The sequence below is a fragment of the Phyllostomus discolor genome, chromosome 14 (assembly GCF_004126475.2).
Source record: "Phyllostomus discolor isolate MPI-MPIP mPhyDis1 chromosome 14, mPhyDis1.pri.v3, whole genome shotgun sequence".
NCBI classification, from domain to species: Eukaryota; Metazoa; Chordata; class Mammalia; order Chiroptera; family Phyllostomidae; genus Phyllostomus; species Phyllostomus discolor.
The window spans coordinates 35819683-35832714 of record NC_040916.2 but is presented as its reverse complement, the minus strand read 5'-3'; the positions used below and the strand labels follow the sequence as shown (position 1 = coordinate 35832714).

The window sequence follows — 13032 nt, the reverse complement described above, 5'->3', positions numbered from 1 at the left end:
GGCTGTGTCAGGCCAGAGAAATAGGTCAGGGAGGCTTTCACACTAGTCCTGGCGTGGTACAGGTGCAGCCTCTCACCAATGAGTCCCGGAGGTCAAGTTCCAGAGTCTCCCTCTTTGTCTGTCCTAGCTCCTGATAAACAGGTTCCTGGGCCCAAAGTGTGTCTACAGTTTGTCCTGGCCCTGAGCCACTCTACAAGTTGCAAAGAGGGCTTCTGTGCCACACCCCAAAAAAGAACTACTGATATCCTATTGACTCTGCCCAGCAATTGAGGGCTAAAGGGGAAAGTGAGTAAGGAGCCTATTCATTCAACCACATTCACTTTTTTCCATAAGAAAAGAACCAGGTGGGGAGGGGTACATGCGAGCTCAGTAGTTTCCCCTCAACTTTGCCATGAACCTAAATCTGCTCTAAAAATAAAGCCTCTATAGAAATATAAAGGTACATATACAGGGGACATTGGCTTCTGGAGATGAGTATGATAGGAAACGAGATAATTTGGAGGGAGCGTACAGCACATGTGGGATGATGGTTTGGTAAACCTGGAAATCAACAGGACCTTTAGTAACCAACACCTACTGTGGGTTGGCCACTTTTCAACATGTTTATCATTTTATCCTCATTTTCAACCATTGCCTAGTTATCCCTTGTTTCATAGACCAAAGACCTAAGGTTCGGAGGAGTGATTTGCTCAGGGTCACCTAGCTCATGAGTGAGCAGTGTAGCCAAAAGTCACACTCAACTCCTCTGACCTTATGCCCCTAGCTCTCCTCCCGCCCCACTGCTGCCTCTCACTTTATTTGTACTTCATCTCATAGGCGACAGAGCTTTCAAAGGAGCCAGTGGCCTGCCCTAAAAATAGCTTACATTTATCAGGCACTTAGTCGGCTACATTCTGCTAAGCATTTTACACAGATTACCTCTTTTAATCCTCATAACAACTCTACGGTCATTATCATCTCTTTTTCAGATGAGGAAACAGACCTAAGACAGACTGTGATGTGTTGCAAGTCACACAGCTGGTTTGGTGACAGGGCCAACGTGAGCCATGGTAGTCTGGTCCCGAGTGCAGACTCTACCTTCCACTGTCACCAGGGGGAGGTGGAGAGAATGGGGGCACACCTTTAAAGGTCAAGTAGACGAGACCTTACAAGTCATTGAATGTGGGAGCAGAAGAGAAAGAGCAGTTTAAGGTGTGCCATAAGCTAACCTTAGAGCCCCTTTCTTTGGACCTAAACACCCTGTTGGATGAGCTGGAGTCCAGGAATCAGAGGTCCCATTTGGATGGTCTGTGTGTGGGGGAGCAGGAGGAGCTGTTTGAAGTTCAAGCTCACTCCTCTTCCCTAGTGCTGTGAGGGGTGTCATCTCACTGCCAAGATAACAGGGCCACCTCGGCCCTCCTCCTGTGGCTATTCTGGGCTGCTGTCTGATCCCCTCACTTTCCCCAGCCCCTGCCTCAGCCCTTCTGCTGAGAGTAGCTGGGTAGGGAGAGGCCAGCCCAATTAGAGAACCCTGTGGCAGGGACCCCTGGAGAGGCTGAAGAGCAGGTGCTCAGCCCCTCCCTCAGCAACAACAGTGAAAATCTGCTGCTGGAGCCCTGCCTTGGGTGGCCCAGCATGGAGGCAGCCACAGTGCAGGAGGTGGCCTTGGGATCCATGCTGAAGGTGAAAGAAGCCAGCCCAACGGATGCTGAAGAGCCCCAGACTTCACCTCGACAGGGGGCCAGCAGCCCCATTCCCCAGCTCCTGGCCCCTCTAGAAGGTGACTGTGCGGGTTGGGGAGGGTGGGGAGACCAAGCGGTGGGAGCTGGGGGGCTATCCCGACACCCTGAAAGCACCTCCTTAGGTTTGTGCAGAGCTGCATGGCTTCACAGGATCGGGCCTTAGGATGGAGGAGCATTGACTGGAGCTCCCACCCCTTTCCTTGGTGGGTTCTTACTTGCAACTCAAGGGTCCTTGCTGGGTTTTCAGCTGAGAATTCAGTGAATGTTATTTGTGGCACTTTACGATGACTAAAAATTATGTTTATATATTTTACCTTTAAATGTCTGTCACAGGGACTAGGAGGACCTGCTATACTGATGCCGGTCACAAAGGGAATGAGGGGTGAGACAGTGGCCATCTTCTAGATTAGAAGAGGGGCATGGAAAGCTTACAGCAACTGGGAGGCTAAGTAGCGAACAGTCCATGACACTCTGTCTCTCCCTGGGCATAGCCTTGGGCCCAGGGCCCACCCCAACACCACCACTGTCTCCCATGGGAAACCCTCGTCTCTCTGAACCTGAGTTCCATGAAAGCAGAGCCCTCCTGGGAGAAGCATTTGGCCTCCTCTCTGTGGTGGTCTCTGTGAGCCTCTCAGCAAAGCGGCATTTGCAAGCTAGGAGGTGGTGCATGTCCCTTCCAGTCCCTGGTTCCTATCCCCGGCTGCCCCTGGCAGAAGCCTCAGTAGTCCACAGCTCTGTGCCACTCATCTGGGCAGTCCCCCTGGGCAGTCCCCCAGGGCACTCATCTGGGCAGTCCGCCTGGCTCAGCTGACCAGAGGTGGAAGGAGAAAGAGAGAATTCATTTCTTAAAAGCCTTGGCTCAGGGGTGATTCTCATCATTTTTCCTCACACATCACTGGCAAGAACTAGTCTTACTAGTCTTGCTGTTGCAAGGGGCAGCGCCTTCTCAGAGATGATGATACTATGGAAGAGATCATGAAAATTTGGGTGGGCAATTAGCCATCTTGGTCACAGAGGTGACGAGAGAGTAGATGCTTGAAATTCAGGTTATAGAGGGGTTGCAGTTACTGATCTAGAGAAGGACCAGGGAGCGAGGGTGAAGGGGGGAGCACAGAATTCCTGGAGGAGTGGCAGGCATGATGCATGGCCCGGGGGGATTGGAAGCATGGCTGTTGAAATCGCCAGGAATCCTGAGGAGCAGTGCTGGAGAGAGCGACAGTGAGCCAGGGTCGAAGCCTCCAGCAGGAGGGGAAGACTGCTGCAGGGGAGGGTGACGAGTCTCCTCAGAGAAGTGTTGCCTATCTGTGTCTATGTCCTTTTGTTTTTTCTGACCTTAGTTTCATGGTCTTCAAGGAGATGACACTCTTGTCCTTCTCGCAAGGTGCCCCTGAGGTCACCACACTCTTTTCCCATCACACTCCAAGTCCATATCCTAAGCACCTGCTAATGTTTCTCTAAGAAATAGTGGTAGTTTTGGATCCCTGGGAATCTCTGGTTGTGTTTCAAAGCCCTAGTTCACCTCATGTATTAGCCCACTTCTGGTAACCATTCGCTCACACACACACTTATAGTAATAGTCTTACACACACACACACACCCCCTTCATTCTTCAAATGTGTCCATCTTGTTCCTTCACTCTCCAGGCCATAATTAATAACATCAATTGGACCTACACAACCCTTAGGGAACTGCTGGGTAAAGTTCTTTAACCATGGGAAAGGAAATTGTGAGAGGATATGAACGATTCTTCCCATGAGCAAAGAGTATGGAAATGGGCATAAACTTGAACAGAATGAAGTTAGGTTAGAACTAGGAAGAATTTTCTAATGAAGATGAGGCAAGACCTTTGGACTTTAGGATGTCTTCTCTACTAATTTCTAAGAAAGAATCAGATAATATCCTGAAAAAAATACAGCACTGACAGACACAGCTCAGAGCCAAGGACTCTCAGAGGACTTTTCAGAATGCCTTTTTCCCCGAGACTCTGCGAAGGGAGAAAACCAAACTGTAGCTGTCTCACACCTGGTCTTAGAAATCCTAGGTTCTGCTTTTGGGCTCTAGTCTTTGGTTCATATCCTCCTGGCCATGCTTCCCCAAGGTCAGTACAATTAACACCTCGCTGGACTATGGAGGTGTAAAAAAAGATGCCTCCAGTGAGCCCTCCTATTAACATTCTCAGCAGGGGCTCAGATTGCTCTTGTTTGCTGGGCAGACAAGACCTGGGTTACGCTGGGAAGGGCTTGCTGCTGCCCAGGCACCTGGAGCTGTCAAACACTCTTCTGCTACCTCCCACACTTTGTCAGCTGCTTTAGCCTCAGACCTGTCCTCTGCCCTCCCACCAGGGCCTGGGGGCCTGCTGAAAGTCATATCCTCGCCTACTAATCCTAAGTTGGAACATTCTAGTAACTTAAGTTTGTCCCGTGTCATTCATCATTGTGTCAGGGAATCCCCCTTATAAGCAGAGAACTGGCACAGCAGACCTCGGAGGAGGAGGAGACCACCCCAGCTGCCAGCCTGTCTTCTCGCTCTGCCCTGTTGGGATCCCCTCTGGATCTCAGGGCCATTCTGCTCATCCTCCTCCTAACTCCCCCATCTTAGCTTATGTGTCACATAAACCTACTTCTTTAATTTTTCTCTGTAGTTCAAGTGAAACTATGCTAACATTTTCCACGGCATTTTTCTAAGAAACAAAAGAAACGCCGAGTGGGAACAAATATCTGTGCGAACGCACACCAATCTATAGAAGCTGTTCCCTTCCTGAAGTCTAAGCGGGGCAGGGCTCAGTTGGCACATCTTCCTGGCATGGCAGCCTGGGCTCCTTTCCTCTCCCCAGCCTTTTCAAGTCTCGAGGGTGCCCTTTCTTTGCCACCTCCCTCCAGGGGCTAGATCACAGTCAGAGCCCGGCCTGTGGCGCCCAGTCCCAGGAGGACACTGGAGGACAAGTGAGCAGGCAGATCCCCCACGCTCACAGAATGTGTCCCCCAGACACGCACCCCTAGACGGGGAGGCAGGAGTGCTGGTGCTAGCACAACTTTCCAAACAGCCATGACGCCCTCAGCAAATCTGTTTCTCTGTGAGCCTCTGCCTGCAGGGCTGATCCTTGTGCTGGGTGCTCGTCAAGGCCCTTCATAACGGATATTCTGTAGGCAGAGCAAGGCGCAGCAGAGCTGGCTTCTCCCCAGCCCGCTCTCCAGCACGTGTGAGTGGTGATTTCCTCAACCAACAGTGGGGAACCAAGCCCAACAAGATGAGGTTTTGACCCTCCTTTTCAACTGCCACCCTCTTTTTTCAGAAAATCCTTAAGTCATATCCGCCCGTTCTCAACTCCTTGGTGGCTTGCCAAGATGGCCCCAAGAGAGGAACACATCATACAAACACTTCTTCTGTTCTTCATGCCCGGCCCCCTCCCAAACCATCAAAGTCAAACAGAGGGCAAGCAGAGCAGGGCCATTCAGTTGCCTGGGCTCTGTGGCTGTTGCGTTCCCACTGAGGCTGGCAGGCCCGGGGCAGCACAGGCAGAATGGGCACTCAGAGCACTCGAGGTCCCGTATCCCTTTGCTCCTGCTTCTGTTGGGGCAAGGGGAGGTGCAGTCTAAGATAGCACAACCCAGGTGAAAACAGAAGGCACACAGCAGAAAAGGAAACTAGACAAATAAAATGGACAGCGTGCGCTGAATATTTGTGTTGGTGTCCGTTTACAAAGACCAAGTGGTCTCGAGATGGTAATGGGGCGGGGAGAGGACTATGGGCGTGAAGTTCTGGGTCTGTAAACGATGGTTACAAATTGAGGCATAGAAAGAACAAAGCAGGACCTCTATTTTATTTTAAATTTCACCATTCAAAAGTTTGCATTCTGCATGTAATATTTACGCATTGTACATATTTAAACAGTTCAATTTATAAGTAAACATACGTTGGGGTGAATGCTCAGGAATGTATTTACTGGGAAAAGGATTTTATCAAAACGTTTGGAATCCAGTACCAAGCAGTTGTGCTGCTTGACACGGAAGTACACTGGGGTGGAGCTTTTCCAGCTGGTAGGAATGAGCTGTTAGGGGGAGCTGGGGAGTTGGCGCGAACTGAGGCACTGTCACACTCCACTGAGGACAAGAGCAGCGGGAGACTGTATCTCCCTGAGAAAGGAGAAGCCAGGAGGCCCGAGGAGGCTGGAAAATGGTGTCGGTTTTAGCCAGGCCTCCAAGGGAACCCAGGTGGGAGGTCTGAACTTTCTTGGCCAAGGCAGCCTCAGGCCAAGGAGGAACATTATACCTGGTCATCCTCCAAACCTCACACTCAGCAACTTCCTGAGCATCTCCAGTCTTGATCCTGGGAGCCAATAAACATAATCTAATCTCTCTTCTCACTGGAGCAGGCCTGGAAGAAAGTGGAAGTAAGCAGTGGGCCCAATCTTTCCCAGATTCTGCTCATACAAAGTGATCCTCCACAAAATAGAAGAACACTATGCAGGCGCTGAGCAGGGCGGCCAAGCAGAGAAAGGGACCCAGAGGTCAGCGACCTCTGCAATGATGTCAGTGCTGTCCTAGTATGCCCAGGTTGTTGACTTTGCCTGTGGAAGGGAAGGGGCGGGGCTGACACTTGGAGGTTAGGATTAACATTGAAAGTGACCTTGACAAAAGGAGTATTGTTGAAGATAAATGTAGCAAACGGGCAGAAAGACAAACCACACAGATTGGACTGGGCTGTGCACAAACAGAAAAAGAAATCTTAGTGGATGGAAAATCAGCAGTTGAACATTATAAATTAAAAGAAGCATCAGGCTCACACTCCAGTGCTCTTACTGCCAAAACTTGAACACTCTCTGGATCCTTCATCCCTACAAATGACAGGAGCAATCTTCCCATTCCCTACAAGAGAACTGAATTTGCTGAGCAATGCCTGGGACGCTTGCCATGAAGCACCGCTGAATGCAGCACCCACTCCCTCTGAGCACCACTCCTCCCACCACAGGAGGCTCACCACCCATTCTCTCCCTTTCCATCACTCAGAGCTCCCTAAGATCTGGCTACCTCGGGCCCTGAGGCAGACCTACATCCGGAAGGTTGGAGACACTGTGAACCTACTAGTTCCATTCCAGGTGACCATACCAGCCCCACATTAGGTCCAAGGCTGGGACCAGGATAGGGTTTGGTTTGGGAACAGATACTAAGAGCCCTGTTAGTAGTGAGGCAGTTGTCCTGGCTTTGAATGGAGGAAGCCATGTCACCAGAAGTCTAAGGCTAAACAGCCTTTCCACCTGCACTCTTGAGGGTGGGCTGGGAAGGGCCCCATGTGATGAGGTAAGGCTAATTCATGCCCTTCATCCAGGAGAGGTCTGGGAGCTCTCAGCTGGGAGAGTTCTTGGGCTTTTGGGCAGCTATTGTTAGTCCCAGCAGCCCTGCATGTCCATGACCTAAACTCTCAGAGAGTGTGAGGCTCAAAAGCATCCCCCTTTCCCATGATCCTTAGGCTGTTGCTGAAAGACAGAAGTCCCCTGGGAGAATCCACCAATCTCTAACTCAAGCCATTGCAGCTGAGAGTCAAGTTACCATGTGGAACTGGGGTGGAGGGTCAAGAGGCTTCTTGAGGCTGCTTACTGCTTTATCCCCATTTCTCAGGGCAAACCCAAACCTCAAGCCTCCTGGACACATAACGGCTGTGCCTTGGATGCCAACCGTGTGAGCGTCCGGAATGGGGAGCGGGACTCCATCCTCTTTATCCGAGAAGCCCAACGTGCTGACTCAGGATGCTACAAGCTCAGTGTGCAGTTGGGCGGCCTGGAGGCCACTGCCACCATTGACATCTTGGTTATCGGTAGGGTGTGGGGAGTAGGAGCTGGGGTGGTCCTCAGGGGCTCCCTCTCCAGGCTGCAGAGGAGTCAACAGAGAGAGCTGGGAAGCCAGGGCGACTCCTCCACACCGAGTATGCTGCACAGAGGTGGTGAAGGGCGGGGTACTGAGCAGAGAAGGGACAGGGGCACTCCTGAAGTGACTTCCATGCATGCGACTTATTCCATGCCCACTGCCACGCTTGGCCCTTTCAGAAAGGCCGGGCCCTCCTCAGAGTGTCAAGTTGGTGGACGTTTGGGGCTCCAGCGCTACTCTGGAGTGGACACCTCCCCAAGACACAGGCAACACGGCACTCCTGGGATACACGGTGCAGAAGGCTGACACAAAATCTGGGGTGAGGCCCAGCTGGGAGGGAGGAAGAGAGGGAAGTGTAACACCAACTGGAATGGGGCTCTGATAGCTCCATGTGGTGGGCTAAGGTGGACTGAGTTCACAAAACAGGTGTCTCATGCATGGCATCTTCTTGGGACCCCAAAGCTGTGGTTCACAGTGCGGGAGCGTTATCACCGTACCAACTGCATCATCTCCAACCTCATTGTCGGCAACTCCTATGCATTTCGAGTCTTTGCCGAGAACCAGTGTGGGCTCAGTGAGACAGCCCCCATCACTGCCGACCTTGCCCACATCCAGAAAGCAGGTAAGTTATGGAGGCCCTGAGCTGGGAAGTTAAGGATAAAGAATCGAAGGAGGATGGGGATCTCAGGCACTACATCAGAGCCCTTCTTGGTCACCTTAGCTACTGTTTACAAGACCAAGGGGTTTGCCCAGCGAGATTTCTCTGAAGCCCCAAAGTTCACCCAGCCTCTGGCAAACTGCACTACAGTCACCGGCTATGACACCCAGCTCTTCTGCTGTGTCCGGGCCTGTCCCAAGGTGAGCGGGGAGTTCTCTGGGTGGCTGTGCTGCACTGCTTCCTGATCTTGCTCTAACCTTAGCTATGTCAAAGAGCTTTCTAACCAAAACGTTTGTTCCCTTCATCATCACCTGCCTCTTCCACAGCTGGTTATGTAGGAACAGCCAGGGCACTTGGAGTCCAAGGCAGGCAGATATGGATAATGTTCCCAGTATTCCTTTTTGCGTTTGTTCCTAATGTATAAAGATATCGCTCTCTGACCCGCTAGCAATTGGCCATGAGCTTCAAAGTTGTCTCGCTAGCAGGGGTGATGGAGTCCTGTTGGTTTCACCTTACTCACCCACTACGTCTCATCTGATCGGGGCTTTGCACACATGAGCTGCCCGAAGTTGAGCCTGTGGCCACAACTCTGAGCAAGGCTCTCTGTCTATTTACAACCAGTTCACTCCACACATGGTAAAAGCCTTTGCAAAGTACCTTTTGTGTGTTAGTCCTGGGCCAGACTATGTGGCAATAACACCTCAGAAAGGGAATATCAGTAAGTACACTCTAAAAATTACTTTCTAACCAGAGGGGATAGGAGTAAATCCCAAGCCAACAGTAGGAATAGAAGATGAGTGATTCAATAATATACACCCAAAAAAGAAAGAGACAAATCTGACTGCCAGTGCTCCCAACCCATCAAAGCACTGTGTGAGCAAGACAGAGCAGAAGTTAGCCCTTTCTTCTAGTCAGGAGCACCTGACAAACATGGCAAGGTTTCAGATGCTCTTTTCGACCAAGAGAAGGAGCATGGAGGCTGCGGGTACTGGTGGGGGAACCCCTTCCCAAATATAAGGGACAGGGAGCTATCCAGAAGGCGGGCATCTCTTCTAGATCCGTGTACCATCTGTTTCTAAAGCACCTTACTCCTCCTGCTCCTCTGGCCAGTGTATTCCCAAGCCTTGTAGGCAAAGTGTCCCGGAGACTAAGCACAGAAAGAACAACTGATTCTTACCACCCCTTGCCATACCCTCATATTTATTTTCCAGCCAAAGATTACCTGGCTGAAGAATAAGATGGATATCCAAGGCAACCCCAAGTACAGAGCCCTCACTCAACTGGGGATCTGCTCACTGGAAATCCGCAAGCCTGGCCCCTTTGATGGGGGCATCTACACCTGCAAGGCAGTTAACCCCCTGGGGGAGGCATCCGTGGACTGCCGTGTGGATGTGATAGGTAAGGGCAGAACTCACGGTGCAGGCATCTCCTGTCTGCACAGGTGGAAAAGCTGGGGCAAAGACAAAGCCTAGATGGAAAGGGCTTAGTTTGCTTCTCCCTTCAGGCCCTTTCATCACTGTCAACACTAGGATGCATTCAAGGAGCCATTTTTATTATCCACTATCTCATTTCTCTCCATCATAATTCTACAATATAAGAAGAGTTGCTGTTTCCAGTTTGCAAAGAGAAACCTGATATACAGGGAGGTGAATGGATTACCCAAGATTTCCAGTGTTGGTTAATTGAGGAGCTGACACTATATCCACATGGAAAGAGCCCAAGTATCCTTGTCCTTACCTGGATCGCTATTTTAAAAAGATTTATTTATTTACTTATTTTTAAAGAGGGCAAGGGAGGGAGAAAGGGTGAGAGGGAGTGAAACATCAATGTGTGGTTGCCTCTTGCACACCCCACACTGGGGACCTGGCCCGCACCCCAGGCATGTGCCTTGACTGGGAATCGAACAGGCAACCCTTTGGTTTGCAGGTCGGTGCTCAATACACTGAGCCACACCAGCCAGGGCCAGGTTGCTTTTTTTTTTTTTTTTAAACCAATACAATCTTCTGACTCAGTCCAGGAAAGCTGTGGTTGTTTAATGGGCTTTTAAACAAACCAAAGGACTGTCCCCTCTGGTTTAGTAATAGAAAATATTGCACATCTCTCCACCTCTTTTAAAGTTTATTTATCCATTATTGTCACCTTATTCAGATCTCTACAACTACACTCAACACATTGTTTTTATAATAATCAAAATGCTGATCTCTTTCCCCATTAAACTATGAGCACTGTGAAGGCAGGGACAGTTTTATTCGCCTGTGTCCCCCCAGCACTGAGCCCAGTTTCTGAAACACAGCAGGTGCTCTTAACTGTGTGTCAAATGAGTCAGCACAGAGTGGGCACTCACATGTCTGGTCCTTCCCTATGCAAAGACTCCTCATTAGCGCTATGGACTCCCCCAAAACCAGAGAAGCATATCCCTTCCCAGGGCACCAAAAGAAGGTTTTCCAGAGATTTCCGAGATATTAACATTTACAAATGTCTGAATTCTTGCAGCTCCTCTTTGAGGCCCCCGAAGAGGACACGGGCAACCCTTGAGGAAGGTAAGAAAGAGAAACAGGGTGTCCAAATATTTCATGTTTATGGATAGCGTTGTTAGGACTTAGATGTGTATTCCTGAGCCTTTCAACCCTGCACTCCTTGATGACAACTTTATTTTATTTTTTAAATTTTAGTTTAATTAATTAATTTATTTTGGGGTAAGCTAATACTGTCATCCCTGTGGAGGAAATTTACATGGATGAAGTCTACTTTTGTCACATCCTCTATCTATACTCTCAAGTTCATGGTAGAAATGTATGATCTCTGAAGAAGAGTGATGGCACCTGCCTAACTGTCGGGGGTTCTGTGGGAGGGAGGTGGTTGGATGCTGTAAGAAAAGATGTCAAAGGAATAGTCAGGAGTGGAGGCCAGACGAGGGTCACCACCACCATGTGGTGGCAGCATGGAAAAGGAGAGCGGAAGATGCTCTTGTCAATTGAGTGTTTCTACCTCAGCATTATAAGCATGGTGAGAAACAGATTCATTGCCTCTTTTTCACTTTGAAGTTTATGGATCCCTTCCCCTACATGTCATTATGACATGTCAATAATAATCGAACATGCGGGTATGTGGTTCCAAGCAGCACATTACTGGCAAAGGGCAAGTCAGGTCATTGTTTAGGATTGGACAGTGCCTTAGGATTGTAAATCATTGGCAGGAGAAATGTGTGTCAAACTGACAAGTGAGGTGAAAAAGAAACTCATGAGACAATTAGAGAACAGGTTCCCAATATCTCCTCTGACTTGCAGCTTCTGATAAAAATTGTGAATGAATCCAAACTCAGAAGCCATTTATTTAAGCCCATCATTGATGGATAGCAAATGAAACCCCCAAGGGATGCACCGAAAGTACAGACTTCTCAGGAGCGCACCCTCCACCAGCTGGCTCACAGAGACAGTTCTCTGGCCACCCCTCAGTCTCCTGTCTCTATCGGTGTCATGCTGGGGCAGTGCTAGCCTTCCTTGTGTTAGCTGTCCTTTCACCTCGTTCCCAGCCAGTGCGCGGCAATGAAGCAGGATAAGCAGGGAATGCATAGCACGGGGTTGCCTCGGCACCCTGGACATGCTCTGGCTGTTGGCTGTTAAGGCCATAACAAACTATCCCTTTTCTGTCCTCCAGGAAACCTGACTGGTGAGATTGTGTTCTTAAGGAGCTCCAGCACAGCATCTGGTTTGGACCGATCTAAATAAATGTGTGGCTCCTTGGTTATAAGTATCCATCTGTTTGTGCCTTTCCATCTTGGAAAACCATTTGGAAAGCTGGAATCTTTAGCCAGACTGTACAGAATCTCAGAACCTTCAGAGTCCTCTCTCTCTTCCCGTATCCACTTTCTCCCCCAAAGAGCTTTCTAATCCTGTCCTTGTCCCTAGACAGTTCACGACAGAACTGAGCTGAACTCTGTGCAGTACCAGGGGCTGAAAGAGATCCTGAAGCTAGCTTGCCTCTTCCTCTCTGGGCTTTCCAGCACAAGCTGGGTAACCATAGGATGCACATCCATCACAGGGTCACAGACAGAGGGACACACAAACACATACATCGCTGATCAGAGACAGAGCGCTAAGACTTGCGAGTTTGGAGCCACTAAAGAAATTGCAGCATGTTCTTATTAAGCCCTAGGGAAAGAATTAAGGTGAGGTGTCCTTGCTTACATTTGTTTTTATTCATGTAACAACAAATAATATATAGTAAATATATATTTACTTCTTATAACAAATAATAAATAGTAAAGGCATTCTGTGATGCAATCTGCAAAAGATATTGAATGGCAACGATTCTTTCCATCCTAGGATGGGCATGATCTTCCTATCAAAGGTTGGTACCTGTTTCTCCTACCCATGAATCTGGGCTCACTATGCGAACTGCTTTGATCAAAAGAATGTAGCAGAGGTGATGCTGGGACAGTTCTAGACTTGAAGAAGTCTACTAGTTTCTGTTGTTTTTACAAGATGGCTCCCACGCAAAGAATCTCAGGATAGATTAACTAAATTGTGAGAGGCCACATACAGGACAACCAGGCAGCCTAGCTGACAGACAGGACCAAGGCTCTAGACACATGCAGTCACGTGGGACTCTTTACCTGTAGTCCGTCCCAGTATGTGAAACAGTTTATTCTTGTATTATTTATTGATTACAGTATTATTTTCTATACAAACAACTATAAATCTACTTTTGCCCCACCCTGTATATAACTAAAACAGCCTTCTATGCAGCAGTCGTTGAACTAAGAGCTTCGTCTCTGTGAACATTCATTTTA

At 49.2% G+C, this 13032-nt stretch overlaps 1 protein-coding gene across 1 annotated transcript; it reads left to right on the top strand.

Moving 5' to 3' along the window:
• The first annotated feature begins 789 nt into the window (after positions 1-789).
• MYBPHL (myosin binding protein H like) lies at positions 790-11985 on the top strand. The gene is made up of 9 exons (XM_036015017.1): positions 790-1759; positions 6728-6816; positions 7337-7532; positions 7762-7901; positions 8045-8204; positions 8304-8440; positions 9452-9638; positions 10734-10780; positions 11898-11985. The coding sequence occupies exons 1-8, from the start codon at positions 1615-1617 to the stop codon at positions 10742-10744; spliced, it is 1065 nt and encodes a 354-aa protein (XP_035870910.1). The 5' UTR covers positions 790-1614; the 3' UTR covers positions 10745-10780; positions 11898-11985.
• The last annotated feature ends 1047 nt before the right edge of the window (positions 11986-13032 follow it).